Here is a 22,355-nt window from a genome sequence, read left to right on the forward strand (position 1 = left end):
GCGTTCACGCACGCTGTGCAGACAGAGCGAGGATGGCAGGCAAACATCAACAACCCAATCTTCGTTCCTGGTATTGTAGTACTTTTAAAGATTACTCACCGGTGAATGACACATGATGTAGCCCAGCGGTTAATCTAGTCCTCGCGCCAGCTCATAAAGAATATCTCTTTGGATTTGAGACTTTAGTCTTTGCAACTTTACAGATCTTCTTTATGCACCAAGAGCTTGTAACACTCCAAAGAGAAAGGAAAACTTTAAATTGCATCATATGACCTCTTTAAAGAATGTTTTTGGATGCTTGATTGCATGCAATTTACATTTAAATGAAAATGTATTATAGTTTAAATTTATATTAAATGCATTTATTTTTATTAACTTTTCCGATCCACTTAAGTACATCTTTATATGTATTTTACATAATTCTGTTGTCTTTAAAATATGCTTCAAGTGTACTCTCTGATGTACTGACAAGCATGTGTGGTAAATTGCAGGCAGTGAAGTTCGAGTGTCACCTCAACAATGCCTTGGTGATATTTCTGCTGTCTCGAGCTCTGGGAAATGTCAACATTGCACATTATCTTTACTGGTAAAGTTGTTTATTAATGGATCTTAGCATAATTTTTAAGGGTGGTCAGTTCATTCAAATATTTAATCACTATTAATCTAATAATTTTTACAAATAATTTAAGTAATAATTCGTTTTAAGCAAGTACAATCTATCAGTGTAATTTTGGTGGAGAAAGTTTTGAGGTCCGAAACACTATTTCTTAAAGGGATAATTCACCCCAAAATTAAATTTCTGTCATTATTTATTTACCTGTTTAAGAATATGGTAGAATACGTAAGTGAATTTAAGATTTAGATACAGTCTGCTGGGTTTGAATTTAGGCTGCTGAGGGATGCCGTGCAGGACCCAGCATTTGGTCAGCGTTATGACCGCGTCCTCGGTGCGCTGCTATGTCTGTGTGGGACTGGACTGAGGGCTGAGCTTGAGAAGCAGACCAGGCTTGTGCAGCTGCTGGGTGCTCTGGCCGAAAAAGTGCGGCAGGCAAGCAGCTCCACCCGACAGGTTAGCCATGGCTGGCATTAAAGAGTATGTTTTATGATGTTTAACCTGTGTAAAATGCATCCCAACAGTTGCATAACATTCCTTTATATTTATGTAATTTCATTTAGAAGTTTTACACATGCATTGTTCATAGATGTGGCTACACCACTGTTCAAACGTTTGGGTTGGAAAGATTTGTAATATTATTGAAAAAAGCATCTTATGCTTATCACCAAGGATGTATTTATTTGATCAAAAATACAATGAAAACAGTGCCACATGATCCTTCAGAAATCATTCTAATATGCTGATTTGGTGCTCAAAAAAACATCTTATTATTATTATTATTATTAAATCAATGTTGAAAACAGTTGTGATGCTTAATATTTTTGAGGAAACAATGCTGCATTTTTTCACAATTCTTCGATGAATAGGAAATTTAGGGTTTCTTTTTTTTCCCTTTTTTTGAGAATTTAAAAGTTTTGTCACTTTTGATCATTTTATGCATACTTGCTGAATAAAAGTATTAATTTATTTTACAAAATCTTACTGGCCCCACATTTTGTAATGAATAGTGTACATCTATGCCAGCAGCAGAATCTTGTGCTCCTTTTTTTAGTTGTAGGTTTGTTTTCTTATATCCAGTAAGGATCTATGAGTTCAAACCAAAGGCCTCTGGGAAACAAGTGCAGGATTTTCTAAATTGTTCAATAACTAGTTCCAAAATCTAATTTAATAATACTGTTCAAAACATGATCTGAATAAACGTTAAATAAAGGAAGGGCTACATAAGTATAACAGGAATCTATTGTTTTTTTTTCTGTTTTCTTTTTGGTTTGAACAAAGGCATGTTTGACTTTTAGTCCTAGCAAAACACTTAAAAGTATTTTTCTCATAAGTGCAATGAACTATGACAGATTATTGGATCAATGGATGATTGTATTTGGATGAACCCTTGATCCCTCCAGCTCATCCAGTCAATATTGGTATATTGACTTATACACAATATGGCAAAAATATATGAAAACCCATACACCACACCCATAAGTGCCTGTTGAGAATTTATTTAAAAAATGGGCACTTCCAATCAGGCACAAGAGCATCAGTAAGGTCAGATATTGATGTCTGGCTCACATTCTGTGTTCAAATTCATTCCAAATGTGTTCAGTGGGGTCCGATTTGGTTTTTGTACAGGCCTGTCAAGGGCTAATCAATGACTAAATCATTTTTATATGGATCCTACTTTGCTCAAGGGTATTGTTATGCTGGAATAGAAAAGGGTCCTCCTCAAAGCGTTGTCTCAAAGGGGGATACGCACAGTTCTCAAGAGTGTCATTGTATTCTGTAGCATTAAGATCTGTCTGCACTGGAATTAAAGGGCCTAGCCAAACATGCTGTCAGAAGGGGGTGTCCACATACTTTTGGTCATATAGTGCCTCATCTTTTATCTCCCATGTGAACAAGTGGTTTACATAAAGCTCTTTGTAATGCTCTTTATTACTTGTAAACACGTTTTATCGTGTTATGGCTTTGTCTGACTTGGCTAAAAAGAGTGCTGCAGGAATGAGTCCTAAAACCCAGAAACATATTAACGTTTTTGTACTTCCGATTCCATCGTTCTGAAGTCATTGGGTTTCTGAATGGGTTATTGTTTAAAGATCTGAAATAAGGTCTGTGGTTAACACAAGTAATTTTATTCTACGACATAAAATACATCAGTAATTCACCAGTCATGATTTACTTCAGGCTTTATGTGTCTTGAAAAAGGCTGTTGCTAACAAGTGGCTAAATGGGACTACAGAGGTTGTCAGGGACATTGAACGGGTCAATTATTTTAGTATCTTAGTTTTTGTTAATATTTTGAAATATATTTTATTTTTATATTTTGTTTTCAATTTAATTTTGTTGTATTTATTTGTCATGTTTATTAAAATGTTGCCTTTGCAGCTAACTGAAATAAAAGATATTTTTTTATATTTTATTTTATTTCAGTTAATGTTTATTTTATTTTGAGTAATGGAACGTTTTTATGGTTTGGTTTTAGTTAACAATAAGAACACTGATACTCGGTAGTCTGCTTTTACAGCATCAAAATGTTTATACTAGCGCTCTTGCAAACTATTCGAACTCAAACTTCCCAACTTGTAGATTTTAAATAAACATTGAAATGTTTTTGGAAGCTTACGAGTTTGGTTACACTTTATTTTAAGGTTCAATTCTCGCTATTAGCAAACCATTAACTATGACTTTTGCCTCAGTAAACTCCTAATTTGCTTTATTAATATTAATAGTTGGTAAGGTAGTTGTTAAGTTTTGGTTATTGATTAGGGATGTAGAATATGATCATGCAGAATATGTGCTTTATAAGTACTAATAAACAGCCAATATGTTAATAATAGCTAATAAGCAACTAGTTAATAGTGAGAATTGGTCCCTATACTAAAGTATTATTACCAGGAGTTTTGGGTTGAAGTCATGAGACTGTGGTTGTAGTTCGTATCAGTCAAATCCAGTTGAATGTTTGTTCTTTGTAGGTGGTGCTGCTGGAGGGTCTAGAGAGGGTACAGTCTTTCTTCCAGAAGAACAGCTGTCGACTCCCTATTACTCCCAGTCTGGTGGCAAAAGAACTCAATGTCAAGGTGAGTGCTTAAAGTCAACAAAATTGACCCTATAGAACCTACATTCTCAATCCGATTAATGCATTTTATCAGCAATTCTGTAGAGGCTTCAAAAACCACATTGACAAGGAACGGAGGATCTCTTCAGTTCTCATGTCATGCCAGGTTTTGTTCCGTTTTGCTGGGAAGCATTCACATGTGATTCACTTCCTTATCATCCTTGCTCACTCCCCCCTCCTTCCTGTTTCAGATGTAGAGTTTTGCACACTCCGCACAGTTGTGTCACTGAACTCCATCTCTTCTCCTCCAGTCTGATCTGCCCCCATTTCAAAGACCCTCTTTGTTGCCATGTCGAAGAAGAGAATTTAACTAAAACCCTGAGGCTGCTTTTGTAACATGGTGCTTCTTTTGTTGAAACTAGGCCTGCTCTTTCTTCAATTCCAACGCTGTACCTCTGAAGATTGCACTGGTTAATGCAGACCCGCTGGGAGACGAGATTAACGTCATGTTTAAGGTGTGTGTACAGTATAGTGAAGGGGCCTCCATAGACAGAATGTATTCCTGCTGAGGTTTGTTATTGTTTTACATTACCTTAGTTTGACAGTAGTGACAGAGCAGCTGGTTTCTTTTTATATTAATTGCAATAGTAGGATCTTCCATTGAATTCAAACTATAAACATGTATGATTGATGGAAACTAGACTTCACTTAAAAATGTGCCACAGACAAAGAACCAAATTTAAAGTCCCATCTCAGTCATGAACATGCCCTCTAGTGGTCGAATCAGTAGTAGAACAAAAATCTTGTACCTACATATTTAAGCACAGAGTTCTAGATACTCTTGTTTTTGAGGTATTTCCGAATAGCTTATCTGTCTTAACTGTAATTCAGGTTGGAGAGGATCTGAGGCAGGACATGTTGGCGCTGCAGATGATTCGGATTATGGATCGGATCTGGCTGCAGGAGGGACTGGACCTGCGCATTGTCAACTTTAAATGCATCTCTACTGGAAAAGATAAAGGTACGTTTTGCTCTACATTTAAAACCTATTTAACTGTTTTCCAACTAGAATAAAAAAGTTAAATATGTAATTTTTTTTTAAATACTATTATGATTTATATTACCGTTCAAAAGTTTGGGGTCTGTAAGATATTTAAATTTTTTGATAGGGGTCTCCTATGTTCACCAAAGCTGCATTTATTTGATTAGAAATACAGTAAAACAGTAATATTGTGAAAAATTATTACAATTAGAGTTTTTTTCTGTTTTAATATATTTTACAATGTAATTTATTCCTGTGATAGAAAAGCTGAATTTTCAGCATCATTACTCCAGTCTTAAGTGTCACACGATCCTTCAGAAATCATTCAGATATGCTGATTTGTTGCTCAAGAAACATTTTTTATTATTTCTTATTATCAGTGTTGAAACAGTTGCTTAATATTTTTTTGTGGATTCTTTAACAAGTTCAAAGGAGCAGCATTTGTTTGAAATCTTTTGTAACCTTATAAATGTTTTAACTGTCACTTAAGATGCATCCTTGTTTTTTTTTTGTTTTTTTTATAATAATAATAAAACCTGACCACAAACTTTTGAACAGTAGTGAATGAATAGCCTATTCATTGTAGGTACAACAAAAATGGCCTATTTAATTCTACGGATAAGAGAGAATGTTGAAAATTGACTTGGAAAAACTAGATTATGACTTTTTTGTGCTGTAAAATCTTGATCTTAAAAATGACTTTGTGACTCTGTGAATGTACAGTAGCATCTGCTTCTATTATAACATTTGTGTTTGGATACACAGGCATGGTAGATTTGGTTCCGTCTTCTGAAACGCTGAGGAAGATTCAGGTGGAGTACGGAGTAACGGGCTCCTTTAAGGACAAACCTCTTGCCGAGTGGCTCCGCAAGTATAACCCTGCTGAAGATGAATATGAGAAGGTATCTGGATGATTATAAATAGCAGCTTTAGTCAAGACCAAGTTCATGTGGTTCATTGGGTTTTGATCTTATTTCAAACTAATCGAACCCGTCTCTTGTCAGGCCTCAGAGAATTTCATCTACACCTGCGCAGGATGCTGCGTGGCCACTTACATCCTAGGCATTTGTGACCGTCACAACGATAACATCATGCTGCGTTCCACCGGCCACATGTTCCACATAGACTTTGGGAAGTTCCTGGGTCACGCACAAATGATTGGGAGTTTTAAAAGGTGAATGATGAGTTACGCCATGTAAGACTGCCCAGTTTGTGGTTTTGTTTGGTTTTATTACTCATTTTTTTTCTCTCTGCAGGGACCGAGCACCGTTTGTCTTAACCTCTGATATGGCTTACGTCATTAATGGAGGCGAGAGACCCACTAGCCGCTTCCAGCTTTTCGTTGACCTTTGCTCCCAAGCCTACAACTTGATACGCAAACACTCCAATCTCTTCCTCAACCTGCTGTCTCTGGTATTATACAGCACCACATTGCAAACAAAACAGTCATTTGTGTGTCATCCATAGAATCTTGTGTCAACAAGAAGGGCTCTGTGTAAATGTTTTTGCCGATATTAGATACATGACATTAATTGCACAACCCTAATGACAGGAAGCTGTTTGCATAATTTTCTTCATTTAGGACTTTTGTTGCTTTACAGTTTACTTGTTTATTGATCAATTCTGTATTTGTGTGTTCAACACAGATGACACAGTCAGGTTTACCTGAGCTGACTGAAGTCCAAGATCTTAAATATGTGTATGATGCTCTTCAACCACAGACTACAGATGCTGAAGCTACCATTTTCTTCACAAGGTAAATGTATTTGTTTATTTATTTATTTATTTTGCTCTCTAAATAAGCATGACAGAAATATATTTTGTTGTCTTTATTACCCATATGTATGTTGTAATAACAAAAATAGTTTAATTTTCATCAAAATTATTACAAAATCAATGATTCTGAAATAATTATTTTGTAAGTATGCTTAGTATCGTCTTTTCAAGAAAAAATATTTTCCTAATTTTACCAGTTTTTTTTTTTTTCCCCCATATCCTTCAGACGTACGTTATACGGATCCTTAGGGAAGGTCAGAATGAGCCGCAGTTTGTCTTCCGCACCTTTTATCAGTTCCAGGAACTGCACAACAAGTTGACCATCCTTTTCCCTCTGTGGAACACAAGGTAAATGTATTTGTTTATTTATTTATTTATTTTGCTCTCTAAATAACATTTTTAATACCCGTCTCTTTTCCTCCACCTTTTTTCTTATAGGTTGATTGAATCCAGTCTGGGCAGTGTGGCCACAAAGTTTAATTTCTTTATCCATAATCTGGCCCAGTTGCGATTCTCTGGGCTTCCCTCCAATGACGAGCCAATCCTCTCCTTCGCTCCCCGGACGTACACTATGAAGCAGGACGGCAGGATTCGAGATGCCTCTGTATTTTCATTTCAGAAGAGATACAATCCAGACAAGCACTATGTGAGACTAATTTTATAAAGCAGTTTTATATATATATATATATATATATATATTCTGAAATAATTATTTTGTAAGTATGCTTAGTATCGTCTTTTCAAGAAAAAATATTTTCCTAATTTTACCAGTTTTTTTTTTTTTCCCCCATATCTTTCAGACGTACGTTATACGGATCCTTAGGGAAGGTCAGAATGAGCCGCAGTTTGTCTTCCGCACCTTTGATGAGTTCCAGGAACTGCACAACAAGTTGACCATCCTTTTCCCTCTGTGGAAGTTGCCGGGGTATATGAGTTCACCTCTTGTACCATGGTTGGTCAAATTCTAAACTTCTATGTTCCTAAGAGTCGTTTTCCTGTTTCTAGATTTCCCAGTAAAATGGTGCTGGGTCGTACACATATCAAGGATGTGGCATCCAAAAGGAAGGTGGAATTGAGCAGCTATATGCACAATCTGATGAGGAGCTCAACAGAAGTCACCCAGGTGGGTGAATTGAAATTTTACTTACACAGTTGATGCTTTAATATATTATAAAATAGAATTGTAGTGTTTTTTGGTTAATCTCTGGGAGTGATGAGGTAACCAATTATGTCACTCAAATGAATATTCATTGGTTTTTAGTACCATGGTCAGAATTTCTTAAATGTTTTTGAAGAGACTTTTATGTTCTACAAGTCATAATATTCTATTTTAGAATTTTAAAATCTAATTTATTTGAGTTAATGAATTTTCAGCAGCCATTACTCCAGTCTTCAGTGTCACATGATCCTTCAGAAATCATTTTCATATGCTGATTTGGTGCTCAAGAAACATTATCAATACTGAAAGAAAAATTAAGATTAAAGTTAAATGTTAATCTCGATTTCTTATAGGATTCTTTGATGAATAGAAAGTTCTAAAGAACAGCATTAAATTGAAACTTTACTGTCACTTTTGATCAATTGCATCCTTGCTTAATAAAAGTAATAATTTCTTTCAGAAAAAAATCTTACTGAACCTAAACTTTAGAACAGTAGTGTAACTGTGTAATAAATGATTTTTTTTTTCTTAGTGTGATCTTATCTACACTTTCTTCCACCCTATTGCGAGAGATGACAAGACCGAGGGGGTTGAAGGACTCTCTAAAACTCCAGGTATGTGTGTCATATTTTGAATTTCATCTTTTTTTAACGCACCACATTATCATGATTGTTTTCATATGTTTGATGTCTGTTTGGCAGATATGCCTCCAGTGAGTCCCACCATCGGCCGCGTGGAGGGTGAGGTGAAGCTGTCAGTGTCCTACCGAAACAGCACACTCTTCATCATGGTCATGCACATTAAAGACCTGGTAAGAAATATCAAAAGCACCTATCTTTAAACTGGTCCCAGTTCCTGTTCATTCCAAAATCTCATCCGTTTTTTTCCTCCCGAACACAGATATCAAATGACGGTGCAGACCCAAACCCTTATGTGAAAACATACCTTCTCCCAGACCCCCACAAAACCTCCAAACGCAAAACGAAGATCGCCAGGAAAACTAGGAACCCGACATTTAATGAAATGGTAAGTAAAACCTGCCTATTTAACCATGCATGCTTTATTCTAAAGCTAATAAACAACTTCCTTCTCTCTTTGCTCGTAGCTGGTGTACAGCGGCTACAGTAAGGAAACCCTGAAACAAAGGGAACTTCAACTGAGCGTGCTCAGTGTGGAGTCTCTGCGAGAGAACTGCTATTTGGGTGGCATCACCCTCAGCCTTAAAGACTTTGACCTGAGCAGAGAGACTGTCAAGTGGTACAAGCTCACAACGGTGCCCTACTTTTAGATCCAACGATTCCTCCCCACCAGTCTTCCACAAAAGGTGATGTGTCTGCATCAAGTGCCCTTACAGGACCACTTCACATTCCCCAGCATCCCTCTCTCTCTCTCGCTCTCTCTCTCTATGACACTAATCAAGGTCGAGTCTTTGTTGAAAGAATCAATCCACCTAACTTGATGTGTGAATTCAACATTTGTGTTCTGTACATTTGGAACTTAAGAGGACCAAACGGCTTACTTAAAGAAGAGTTTATATTATTATATATATTTATATATATATATATAAGAATATATATAGAGAGATTGACACCTGTATTTTTAAAACTGCTCATTTTTACACTTTCCTTTTCTACATATGCAATTAAGACACATTAAAAGTCTGTATGGTTTTGAGCGATCAAAACAAGCACAGCAGAGTTCACTGTGCTCTTGATAATGTGCCAAATGAACTGAACAAACTCATGACCACGTCCCTTTAGGGAACAATAACAGGGTGCCTTCACACGCTCTCCTTTCATTTTCGTTCTTCTCAGTACATTTGTGGTTTAAAAAGGGCCCTGTTTTGTAAGATAATGTAGTATGTACTTCCCATGGTGTGATCAGAGTTGGTCGAGCTGTTTTTTTCATCCACCAGTGAATTTGTGTAATAACCCCTCTTTAAAAAGGGAACAGCACCTGTGGCTAAAAGCTACTGCCAGAGCTCAGCTGAATCGAAATCTATGAGTTTACCAGGAGGCATTTTTAAAAAGATGTATAAGATTGTCATCACTCACTCTGCAAATAGTGATCTGATTCGCTGTTTTATGGCTGTTAAAAATACATTTTGAATGGATATTAACATGGCCAGTTATTTATTGGTTATCTTAACCTGACCGAATCAATGTTTGTTGTAATTCTGACTCTCTCTTAAGGAAAATTAAATGTTTTGGAACACCTCTGTATAATTTTTGTTCTGAGGTTAAAAATATACTTGAACCAGTAGGGGGCAGGCAAGAAACATACAGCTGTTTTTTCCTTTTGCACTTTAATATTTTCAGATTTGGTTGAAACGGTTTTCATTTTGTTATACAGTGAGTTACTTATATTATTTTATTATTATATATTATAATAAGGTTTAATATTCTTGTTGTCATTGATGAAGACAAGTTAATTTCATGCCCTGTGATTTCCGGTGTTATTTTAGTATCATCTATATAGTATATACTATTATAGTAATTATTGATATTTTGAACTAGCTTTGAATTTTTAATTCTCTTTTATTTTTTTTGTATTTTTTTTTTTAAGTAATTTTACAATGTTTTGATTTTTATTTTGCTTTTATTATTTATTATATTTAACCTTTTTTTAATTGTTTTGGTAATTTGTGTACTTCAGCTTAAAATTATTTTTAGTTAACTTTAAGTTTTTCTTATGACACTTTTATTTTATTTCTGCTTAATTTCAATTAAAGATTAAAATTATTATAGTTCTAGATAACAATAACAACACTGGTGATTTGTGGCTAAAGCTGCCATTGAAGATGTGCAAGAACACATCTTAAAGGGATAGTTTACCCCAAAAAAGAAAATTGTCTTCATTTAGGCATGTTGAGCAACTATGGTGAATTGTACTCATGTTGAATTACCCGTGTCGTGTTGTTCCAAACCTCTTTGACTAAATGATAGAAGAAGTAAAAGGTAACCAAATCTGTTTAGTCCCCAAAATTCTTTTAAATATCTTCTTTTGTGTTCCACAGAAGAAAATAAAGTCAAAAAGTTTCAAATGATATGGTGGACTACACCTTTAAAGCTTTGAGCCTCACACACTAATGATTTCTGCTGAGGTGTTGGTGTGATCCTTAGGGACTCTTGTGGTGGGGCCCAGGTGCGCTTTGTCATTGGCAGTAAAATTCTAAAGGTCTAAAAGGCCTGACCTCAGGTCTGCCAGCGTTTCTGTACCACCTCATTAAAACAGGCTGTTGCTGTGAGAAAGCATCTGGAGAGAATGGCACACATTTGCTTTGTCACTGGGGTGAGAGCTTACTGATAAGGAAGTATGCATGATTTGACACGATTTTGACATGATTTTTTGCTCCTTGACAGTCACACAGGGCTGCTGTAGATGTACATTTTGTATTTTGAGGATGGAAAAACAATGCAAAAGGATAGAGATGATAATGAATTCCAACTGCTTCCATTCAAATAATAATACATTGGTAGATTAAAATCGCATTTAGGCATTTGAGGTTTACTCCATGTATTTGACTTGCGACCTGTAAAGTAATTGTCAAGTAGGCTACATAGGCTACAGTTAGCTGCTTTGTCTGTCACAAATATCTGTACCACAGTAATGCACAGGAAAATGAATGAAAACACGTAACTTAAGTTTAAATTTAACATTTTATGCCTAATATTAAATTAGGCATATTTGTAATCTGGGCAGCAGTTTTTATTTAAGTGTATTAGGTTGCACTTTCATATTGAGGCCTGTTACTTACTGATAAGTCTGTTACAGATTAAATTAATATAATATATGACCTTCCGACATATGCTTGACGTTATATCTCGTAATTTTCTACAGTGTTTTTTCTAGTAGTAGAGCAATGTTCAAAATAGCGTGGCGCAAGAAACAGGATTGAAACAAGGTTTGAAATTTGCCTCGGCAATAATTAGTGAGGCTTTATCTGAAAAAATCGTATGTTTTATGCACAATTCAAAATGACTTAAAGGGACTTTGATCCAGTCTGGAAGTAGCGAGTGCAAAAACCTAACGTTATATATATTTTTTCCTTCATTCAATCTTTATTTTATCTTTAAAAGAAATAAATTAATAATTATGGGTCTGAAATATATTTCCACGATTATATAGTATGCTTACTGTAACTGCGTGATGTAATAGTAGCAATATGTAAACCTGCCTGTTCATGCTTTTTTTTTTTTAATGCTTTATTAATTCAATGCCACAAGAACATGAGGTATTACATATTCACACTATCAAATTAACATTATTAGCTGCCAGAGAAAAAAAAAGAAAAGAAAAAAAGGAGGAAAATTACATAAAGTTCAATGCTTTCAGAGCATTACATGTTTTCAATGCTTTTTTTTTGTTCTAAGAGATTTACATATGAAGTCATTTATAAAATGTGCAAAATTTTGGTTTTCCTAACAAAATAAACAAATGTATAATAAAAATAGCGTGGCGCAAGAAACAGGATTGAAACAAGGTTTGAAATTTGCCTCGGCAATAATTAGTGAGGCTTTATCTGAAAAAATCGTATGTTTTATGCACAATTCAAAATGCCTTAAAGGGACTTTGATCCAGTCTGGAAGTAGCGAGTGCAAAAACCTAACGTTATATATTTTTTTTCCTTCATTCAATCTTTATTTTATCTTTAAAAGAAATAAATTAATAATTATGGGTCTGAAATATATTTCCACGATTATATAGTATGCTTACTGTAACTGCGTGATGTAATAGTAGCAATATGTAAACCTGTTGCTTCATGCTTTTTTTTTTTTAATGCTTTATTAATTCAATGCCACAAGAACATGAGGTATTACATATTCACACTATCAAATTAACATTATTAGCTGCCAGAGAAAAAAAAAGAAAAGAAAAAAAGGAGGAAAATTACATAAAGTTCAATGCTTTCAGAGCATTACATGTTTTCAATGCTTTTTTTTTGTTCTAAGAGATTTACATATGAAGTCATTTATAAAATGTGCAAAATTTTGGTTTTCCTAACAAAATAAACAAATGTATAATATGTTGTTCTTTACAATTCAAATTTTCGTTTTATGTATAAAGTACATCAAATATACAAATTTCTATCATACACTCCATTTTTCTGTTAATATAGAATTCCAAATCCTTCCAAAATAATCTCGAGTAAATGCAATGGAAAAAAATATGCAAAATAGTTTATTTTTCTTGACCACAAAAATCACAGGTATACGAAATATTAAGCTCTGTTGCTTTTTGCTATTTCACATGGGACAACAAACCATGCGTCACTGCCCTACGCCATCATGTAGGCGTGGTTTGTTGCGAAAGAGGGCGGTGCCAGTGTGAGTGACACATAAGCGATCAAATCAAAGGTCGCACTGTTGCAGCGCTGGAGATATTTGTTTATAGTGGAGCGCTTTCTTAAATTGGAGCCGTTTGTCGCAGTCACACGTTCACTCGGAGGTGCTGGAAACGGGACTTGGTGATCATGTGGACCTCAGCAGCTTTCGCTCGGAGTTAACGCTCACATATCTGGGAAGATGTGGTCAGCAAACTTCAAACATCAGCCGATAAATTACTACAGAGAAAACAAACCAAGGGACGAATATCAGAATACGTGACAGGGTATTGTTTGAGGATGGAAAGGAGCGCATCGGAGCGGACCGCGCTGCGGCTGTTTGGGGACAGCGGCATGATGCTTCTGCCCTGGACTAAACAGATCCTGACGGTGCTGTGGGAGCACCTGCGACTGCTGGTCCAGGTCATCTGCTGCACTTTGATTTCGGGTAATTCTGGTTTTACTCATTCATATATTTGCATTGAAATGTTTTGCTGTCCGTAGCCTATGCCATTGCCGATTTACATAATCTTATTATTATTTACAGTATAGATGCACTTATCTAACGTTATAATTATGATGTAGATCACTGTATAGATGTATTATTCTTATAGATTGCAAGTGCAAACTAAAAAAATGTCAAATGAAAAAGTGCAAAAAAAGTGCTGTTGGTCAATTCATTTGCATTTGTACACTTTCGATACAAGATTTGCATATTTATTCATTTACATTCATCCGAAACGAAACGAAACGTATTTTCTTTAGTGGAGAGTGACATAAAAGTAGAAAGAAAACAACATTAATAGTGATGCAATACTGTTAAAGGGACTTTGATCCAGTCTGGAAGTAGCGAGTGCAAAAACCTAACGTTATATATTTTTTTTCCTTCATTCAATCTTTATTTTATCTTTAAAAGAAATAAATTAATAATTATGGGTCTGAAATATATTTCCACGATTATATAGTATGCTTACTGTAACTGCGTGATGTAATAGTAGCAATATGTAAACCTGTTGCTTCATGCTTTTTTTTTTTTAATGCTTTATTAATTCAATGCCACAAGAACATGAGGTATTACATATTCACACTATCAAATTAACATTATTAGCTGCCAGAGAAAAAAAAAGAAAAGAAAAAAAGGAGGAAAATTACATAAAGTTCAATGCTTTCAGAGCATTACATGTTTTCAATGCTTTTTTTTTGTTCTAAGAGATTTACATATGAAGTCATTTATAAAATGTGCAAAATTTTGGTTTTCCTAACAAAATAAACAAATGTATAATATGTTGTTCTTTACAATTCAAATTTTCGTTTTATGTATAAAGTACATCAAATATACAAATTTCTATCATACACTCCATTTTTCTGTTAATATAGAATTCCAAATCCTTCCAAAATAATCTCGAGTAAATGCAATGGAAAAAAATATGCAAAATAGTTTATTTTTCTTGACCACAAAAATCACAGGTATACGAAATATTAAGCTCTGTTGCTTTTTGCTATTTCACATGGGACAACAAACCATGCGTCACTGGACTACGCCATCATGTGGGCGTGGTTTGTTGCGAAAGAGGGCGGTGCCAGTGTGAGTGACACATAAGCGATCAAATCAAAGGTCGCACTGTTGCAGCGCTGGAGATATTTGTTTATAGTGGAGCGCTTTCTTAAATTGGAGCCGTTTGTCGCAGTCACACGTTCACTCGGAGGTGCTGGAAACGGGACTTGGTGATCATGTGGACCTCAGCAGCTTTCGCTCGGAGTTAACGCTCACATATCTGCGAAGATGTGGTTAGCAAACTTCAAAAATCAGCCGATAAATTACGACAGAGAAAACAAACCAAGGGACGAATATCAGAATACGTGACAGGGTATTGTTTGAGGATGGAAAGGAGCGCATCGGAGCGGACCGCGCTGCGGCTGTTTGGGGACAGCGGCATGATGCTTCTGCCCTGGACTAAACAGATCCTGACGGTGCTGTGGGAGCACCTGCGACTGCTGGTCCAGGTCATCTGCTGCACTTTGATTTCGGGTAATTCTGGTTTTACTCATTCATATATTTGCATTGAAATGTTTTGCTGTCCGTAGCCTATGCCATTGCCGATTTACATAATCTTATTATTATTTACAGTATAGATGCACTTATCTAACGTTATAATTATGATGTAGATCACTGTATAGATGTATTATTCTTATAGATTGCAAGTGCAAACTAAAAAAATGTCAAATGAAAAAGTGCAAAAAAAGTGCTGTTGGTCAATTCATTTGCATTTGTACACTTTCGATACAAGATTTGCATATTTATTCATTTACATTCATCCGAAACGAAACGAAACGTATTTTCTTTAGTGGAGAGTGACATAAAAGTAGAAAGAAAACAACATTAATAGTGATGCAATACTGCATTTTAAACCAAATAACTCAGGGTTGCAGTGTTTTTGTTTATTATAATATAATTATGAATATTTATAATTATGAGTATTTATTAAATTTTACCTGGCTAATTTATTTATATTATGTTTCTACTATCATTTTTATTATTAATATTTAATTTTATTATTCATTAAACTATTAGTAGTAGTAGTAGTATTATACACTCATACATATATACATATTATTATTATTATTATTATTATTATTTATTTATTTTATAATGAGAAGGGACAAAAACGTTCCATTAAATATTATGGATAATATGGATTGTATTTTTCTATCAGTATTTTAACATTTTATTCTTGATTAAAAACACATATCCATCCATCCATCAATTTCTATTATTAATTATGAGAAAGGCCTCTATTTATGGCCTAAGGGAATTTTAGTAACTCTTTGTTTGGTCCCCAGTTTTCCAGATGTTCAGGTTTGAAGTCCATCTGAGAATTACAGACGAGACAGGACAACACATTCAGCACATGACAAGTGGGTCAGGAGACCCTTCTGACAGTTTCCTGCTCTCATCCTTGTTTGAAAACAACAAAAACATGGTGGTCGGGGGTTCCAGTCCACTTTCAAAATTCGGCAGGGACCCATTCGATGTGAGCTCTCACTCCAGAGCTGTCCTGTCCAGTCTGGTCAGCGATGAACTCTGTTGCTCCTTGGTGGACGACCTTGTGTCCCACGCAACAGAGTGTCTCAATGACACTGAAGACCTCTATATTGGAGATCACTCCATGTGGAAACATGGATACGACTGGACCATATTAGGAGGATCAGAGAGGAAATGCGGAGAGAACACCTGCACGTTTACTGCACATGTGTCTGGGTTTTCTGCAAAGGAGTTTGTAAAGCATCAGAAGCCCATCGGTGATCCTGATTCATGTAGATCATCTACAGAGGAGGTTCAAGCTCCATGTCAAGTGCAGTCAGTCGGTCAATTCTCAGACAGCGAGTTCAGCTGGGGAAGCACAGACAGCTCTTGTTTTGAAGGAGAACGAGAGGAGAATGACAAACTCTGGGACCTTCTGACCAGCTCGACTGATCCATATCACCCTCTACACTTCACGGCATGTTTGTCCAGTGCGATTCCTGAAAAAAGCAAAACGCAGGTGGTTTTGAAGGCTGAAAGTCCCACTGTATCACAATCCACTGCATCTACAGGCTCCGATTCTTCCAAACCAGGTTCTGAAGATGAAGAAGAAGAGGCCTTATGGAGATCCCTCTCTCAGAATCATGACCCATATCACCCACTGAATTTCAGAGCCCCTCTTCAAAGCTCACCAGCTACATCAGTACCTTCAAAACATGATTCGCCCAGTGACAACACACAAAATAAAACCGATAGACTCTTAAAATCTTCAAGACGCTCAAAGCCGCAGTTGCCATCAAGTAAAGTTGCTCGCCATTGCTGCCACAAATTACCAGTTGAGACATTATCAGTGGTGCCATGGATAAGACCTGTTGGTCTGACTGCTCTTCAGGGCAACCAAAGGAAATGTCCCAATTTTAAGAAGGTAATTATCAGTTTTAAAGGAATAGTTCACCTAAAAATTAAAATTTTGTCATTTAATTACCCTCATGTCATTCTTTCTGATGTTGAACAAAAAAAAGATATTTTGAAGAATTTTGATAATATTTGACAATATCTTCTTTTATGTTCAACATAAGAAAGAAACTCATACAGGTTTGAAACGACATGAGGGTGAGTAAATGATGACAAAAATGTTTCATTTTTGTGAGAACAATCTATTTAAGGTGTGGTCACTGTTGTTTAGCGAATTTTCGCGATTGGGAATTTCGATTTCTCCACACAGATTTCGCAACCGGTTCAAGTTGCTCACTCAAACTTGCCAAGCTGACCAACAGAAAGCTGCTTGGTTTAAAAGTGATTTTTGTGTGAGCTGTGCTTCATACATCACACCACTATTGACCATTTTGCCTGCAAAAGTTTGCCAAAAATGAGCTAATCTGACCGCACCTTTATGGCGCTTATGTCAGCTGTCAATCATTGCTTGCTAACAGCATGTTGCTAATGTTTTCCAGGTGAAATTCTCTCCTATCGTACAAGTCCACAAGATGCAAGCTTGGTCCTTTGCTTTTCAAGCATCTCGTAAGGGACCGTGGGAGGTGTTTGCACGGGACAGAGACCGTTTCCGAAAGAGAATCTGTGAAACTGAGAAGGCCATTGGCTACTGTTTTAGTTTGTCACACAGGGAAAAGCTGTGGGCCTATAAGGACAGAGTACAGAAGAAGTAACCAGCCCTTGATTGGCAAAAATTGGTTTCTGATGGTAATGATTGGTCTTATAGTTCCCAGGCCAGCCTCTAGACTGCTATATTGACTTAAATTGACATTTATACCTCACTGCTGTGTCCCAACACACATTGTACCTTGACTGCTACTGAATGTTACTACTGCTGTTGCTACTGATTTGTTTTTTGTTTTTTTGCTATGCCTTACAGACTCTTCAGTGTGACTGATCACACACATTATTATTTAACACAAATTGTTGATATGTTGGAGTACTAGACTAGTGTTATTTTATTTAAAGAGATAGTTCACCTAAAAATGAATATTCTGCCAACATTTACCCTCATGCCATTGCCAATTCCAAAACTTTATTATCTTTTCATGTGAAACACAAAATAAGACTTTTTGAAAAATGGCATGGTGTTTTTTCTTATACAATGAAAGTCAGAGGGTCCAGTGTTGTTTTGGAACCCACTGACTTTTATTGTATGGACAAAATAGTTCAGTAAAAATAGTTTTTAAAAGTTCAGTAATAATTCTTCAAAACAAAAAATAGTTCAGTAATAATTCTTCAAAATATCACAAATATGTATTTCACAAAAGAAAGAAAGTCACACAGGTTTGGAATGACGTGAGGAAGAGTAAAAGATAACAATTTTCATTTTTGGGTAAATTATACCTTGTTTATTCCAATGGTTTTAAATGGTGTGAAAATAGGCTGCTTTTTTTTATTATTCATTATGTTGACGAAAATGCAAAAAAAAAAAAAAAAAAAAAGATATAAGACCAAGTTACAATGCACCTCAATGTTTACATTTTTCTATATATAGATATATATATATATATTTGTTCAAATACACTACTGTTAAAAAGTTTGCAGTCAGTAAGATTTTTCATAATATTATACTTTTAAATACTTTTATTCAGCAAGGACACATTCAAACGCATCACAGTTTCTTCAAAATTGTTAAGAAGCACAATTTTCAACAATTATAATATTAAGAAATGTTTCTTGAGTATATAATATTTCACAATATTACTGTTTAACTGAATTTTGACCAAATAAAGGCAGCCTTATTGAGCATAAAAAACTTCTTTTAAAAACATTTAAAAATCTTACAGACCCCAAACTTTTGAGCAGTGGTGAATATGTAAATTACATCCTAAACCATATGTCCTACAAAAACAGATGCTAATATATAAGATGTTTGCTACATTTGACTACACTGATCATTGCCGTTTTTACGTGAGAATAAATTAAATGACAGCAAGTTTTTTTTGTTGCTTTTTTTTCTGTTTTATACATTATTACTCTTCAAATGTTCTATTATCACATCCTGCATTTGTTGAATGTACAGTTGTTTCCTTGCACACTTGTGTCCTGGCTCATTTGTTATGGTTCATCTTACTAGTTCACTGTCTCAGACTCTGACTGTAGAGGTGCAGAACTCCTGCGAGACCGTCATGTGCAGCCCCTGTAAGAGAGGGTTAAAAAACAAAGCGTGATGAAACTTTCTCTCATGAGGAGAAATCAATTAGCATCTCCCCTCCACACATCAGCTGCAACACAAGCTTGCATGGTGCAAAGACAAGCAATCGTTTACGCAATCTTTCATGCCGTGACAACAGACTGCGGGTCTAATTTAATGATGCTTTGTCCTTGAGTTAATTAGATTGCATTTCAGACACATTTATTGATAACGCAAAGGTGGACACATGTTATTATGAAAGTGTTTAACACTATATTAGCAATAGCTGACTGGTTGTACTTTATTTTGCTTGTTGAAACGGTTCTGGTTTGAAAGCAACAGATCTGAGAGCAGTTTGAGGAAGGGTTGGTAGCTGGAAGCATGATGGTAGTTGTATGTGGCGCTGCTATGGTGTCTTCCTCTTCTAAGGTGCCTTTACCCAGGTGACCTTGGTCTCTAGGCAACCAAGCACAGCACTATTTTGCAATGAGAGGATTGCATATGATTGCAGCAGGGGCTGGTGTGTTGTGGGAGGGCAGCCAGCATGGCCCCAGCCTCTATTACTCATCCTGGAGAGTCCAAAGCTTGAGAAGGGGGATCTCTGGAGTCACAATTACAAAGCACTGACTGCCTGATGCAATAGAGCAGTCAGCAGCCAGTGTGTGAGACAAAAAAAAAGTAGTCAGACACATCTCATGTTGCAGAGACAAAATCGTGCTGGATTGGTTATTATAGTCATTTTTAAATAGTTCTGAATGTCAAGTGCACGGTCTGTGTACATTAAGTGGTTAAAAACATGAATCATTAAAAATGGTGATGTTTCCCTTTCTGATATGTAAAAATATTTGAATATTCAAATTAGATGCAGCAGCTTCACAGTGTCATTTTGTAAACTCAGTACTTAGTTGAAGCACCTTTACAGCCTCAAGTCTTTTAGGGATATGATGCAACAAGCTTTGCACATGTACATTTGGCAATTATCTGCCATTCTTCTCCTCACCTCTTCACCTCTCACGCTCTGTCAGCTTGGATGGGGGCAGATGGACATTTTCAGGTTTCTCCAGAAATATTTGATGGGTTTAAGCCTAGGCTGTGATTGGACCACTCAAGGACATTCACGGAGTGGTCATTATCCTTTTGGAAGGTGAACCTTCTGCCATGAGGTTCTGAATGCTCTGGACTGGGTTTTCATTAAGGCTATCTCAATATTTTGGTGCGTTGAGCTTTCCTTCTCTTACGAGTCCCTCAGTCCCTGCCGCTGAAAAACAGCCCCACAGCATGAGGATGCTACAAGCACACTTTACTTTTGGGATGGTACTCTAGAGGTGATGAGCAGTGCCTGGTTTCCTTCAAACATGATGCTTGAATTGAGGCATTTCTCACAATCTGCGAGTCCTTTAGTTGCTTTGTTGCAAAAAAAACCAGGGCCCTTCTCCATCAATTGCTCAGTTTGGCCAGGAGGCCAGCTGTAGGAAGAGTACTAGTTGTTCCAAACTTGTTCCATTATGGATAATTGAGGCTACATATTTCTGTGAACCTTCAATTCAGCAGAATTTGTTTCTGAAATCTTCCCCAGATCTGTGGCTTGACACAATCCTGTTTCTGAGCACTACAGGCAGTTCTTTTGACCTCAGGGCTTGGAGTTTGCTCTGATATGAATTTTCAGCTGTTAGACCTTTTATTGAGAGGTATGTGCCTTTCTAAATCATACCCATTCAATTGAATTTGCCACAGGTTAACTCCACTCGAAGAGTAGTAACATCTACAAGTGATATGAATGCTCCTGAGCAAAATTTCAAGTGTCCCAGAAAAGGGTTTTAATAGGGTTTGAATCTTTATTTTGCTGCACATCAATAAAATCACACTGCAATCTAAATCAAACCAGATTGCTAAAAGCTATACTTATACCAGAGAATGTTAGTGAGCCTGAATACATTTCTTGAAATTAGGCTAGTTTTTGGAACAGCAGCTCTCTGTATGTTAACACATGCGGTTACATGAACTCATGTGTCACGAATGAAGTAGGCCTAACCACAGCAGAAACCTTTGATATCAAACACAGAGACAGATCTCTCTAACAATGGTTAGCTGTATGCGCTGCATGGCAACCATCACAAGGCGGCACCATTGAGCATGTTTTGTATCCATCTTACATTATATCCAGTACTAACCCTATGGTACAGACCACTGCTTGGCTGTAACACATTTATATGCTATATATTTTTTTCATAATCTGAATAAAAATATGAAACTACCAAAAATACAACCAGAAATCTCAAGAAAGTTTTTTTTTTTTTTTGCGTTGAAAAGGCGCGCGAGCGAAACCGATCAGGATGCGCACTGAGAGAGTCAGACGAGAACAGAGGTGTTTGAGATAAGAGCACTTTTACCTTAAATTATTTCAATAACTTATGAAAAGTTATATAGGCTATATAAATATTATAGAGTCCTGTCATAGGTGTGTAGGTTTCATATATGTAAGGCGGATTTAAATTTGAACTAAACTATTTATGTCTAACAAAGATGTTTAAGACGAATGATGTACGTGCCAAAAATATTACCAGATTGGAAATGGCAACGAGGTTGTTAAAACGTCAACGTACGAACGTTTCTTGCGTTGGAAAAACATGCAATATTTTCAAAATGCATTAACAAGCTGTTATGAAAATGCAGTGGCGGCTCGTGGGTTTTAAAATAGAGGAGGCACACTAATTGTATTGGTCTGGGGATCCCTGCCGATTATTATTATTATTATTTGCTTAACGGGGTCATATGATGCAATTTAAATTTTTCCTTTCTCTTTGGAGTGTTACAAGCTCTTGGTGCATAAAGAAGATCTGTAAAGTTGCAAAGACTAAAGTCTCAAATCCAAAGAGATATTCTTTATAAAAGTTAAGAGTCAGCCACACCTACCTAAAACGGCTCGTTCTAACACGCCCCCACATACCTACGTCACTATGTGGGAAGATTTGCATAACGCCACCCAAATGTTCACGCAAAGAAAGAAGGCATAACTTTTATTCTCACTGAAGTATTGTTGCCGCTTTCCGCCATGTCCTGAAGACGCTGTGTGCTTCGTTGTGAAAGCGAAACTACTTTATTTGGTCTTCCAAAAGAGGATGATATCCACTTCGTCATGCCAAGAGCTGATCTGTGCTGGTCGCTGAGGAAATACATCAACTGCACGCTGTGGATCGCCGGATCGGCTTTCACCATGGACAAAGCGGAGTCCAGCCCG

The 22,355-nt window shown here is 36.3% G+C and overlaps 2 protein-coding genes across 2 annotated transcripts in view; both read left to right on the forward strand.

Moving 5' to 3' along the window:
• LOC107725734 (phosphatidylinositol 4-phosphate 3-kinase C2 domain-containing subunit alpha-like) overlaps positions 1-9,044 on the forward strand; it is a 40,505-nt gene extending 31,461 nt beyond the window's left edge. The window contains exons 18-33 of the mRNA XM_016535111.1: positions 492-586; positions 889-1,069; positions 3,583-3,687; positions 4,088-4,180; positions 4,557-4,686; positions 5,473-5,609; positions 5,712-5,881; positions 5,964-6,120; positions 6,354-6,463; positions 6,922-7,129; positions 7,284-7,408; positions 7,489-7,606; positions 8,175-8,256; positions 8,344-8,453; positions 8,543-8,668; positions 8,748-9,044. Coding sequence (XP_016390597.1) covers positions 492-586; positions 889-1,069; positions 3,583-3,687; positions 4,088-4,180; positions 4,557-4,686; positions 5,473-5,609; positions 5,712-5,881; positions 5,964-6,120; positions 6,354-6,463; positions 6,922-7,129; positions 7,284-7,408; positions 7,489-7,606; positions 8,175-8,256; positions 8,344-8,453; positions 8,543-8,668; positions 8,748-8,930 — 2,130 coding nt within the window. The 3' untranslated portion in view covers positions 8,931-9,044. The remainder of the gene's footprint in view (positions 1-491; positions 587-888; positions 1,070-3,582; positions 3,688-4,087; positions 4,181-4,556; positions 4,687-5,472; positions 5,610-5,711; positions 5,882-5,963; positions 6,121-6,353; positions 6,464-6,921; positions 7,130-7,283; positions 7,409-7,488; positions 7,607-8,174; positions 8,257-8,343; positions 8,454-8,542; positions 8,669-8,747) is intronic.
• Positions 9,045-14,593: 5,549 nt separating this feature from the next.
• On the forward strand, positions 14,594-17,676 carry LOC107725730 (uncharacterized). The gene is made up of 3 exons (XM_016535107.1): positions 14,594-14,994; positions 15,807-16,912; positions 17,442-17,676. Exons 1-3 carry the CDS (start codon positions 14,847-14,849, stop codon positions 17,652-17,654), a joined length of 1,467 nt encoding a protein of 488 aa, XP_016390593.1. The 5' UTR covers positions 14,594-14,846; the 3' UTR covers positions 17,655-17,676.
• The last annotated feature ends 4,679 nt before the right edge of the window (positions 17,677-22,355 follow it).

Source organism: Sinocyclocheilus rhinocerous, unplaced genomic scaffold (genome assembly GCF_001515625.1).
Source record: "Sinocyclocheilus rhinocerous isolate Xijiao unplaced genomic scaffold, SAMN03320098_v1.1 scaffold426, whole genome shotgun sequence".
Classification (NCBI taxonomy): Eukaryota; Metazoa; Chordata; class Actinopteri; order Cypriniformes; family Cyprinidae; genus Sinocyclocheilus; species Sinocyclocheilus rhinocerous.

Bases quoted from the DNA above. Each gene is read 5' to 3' on its own strand.
- LOC107725730 (XM_016535107.1), top strand. From the start codon at position 14,847: ATGGAAAGGAGCGCATCGGAGCGGACCGCGCTGCGGCTGTTTGGGGAC. The intron at 14,995-15,806 runs GTAATTCTGGTT...TTTGGTCCCCAG, and splicing joins CTGCTGCACTTTGATTTCGG to TTTTCCAGATGTTCAGGTTT. The intron at 16,913-17,441 runs GTAATTATCAGT...AATGTTTTCCAG, and splicing joins AATGTCCCAATTTTAAGAAG to GTGAAATTCTCTCCTATCGT.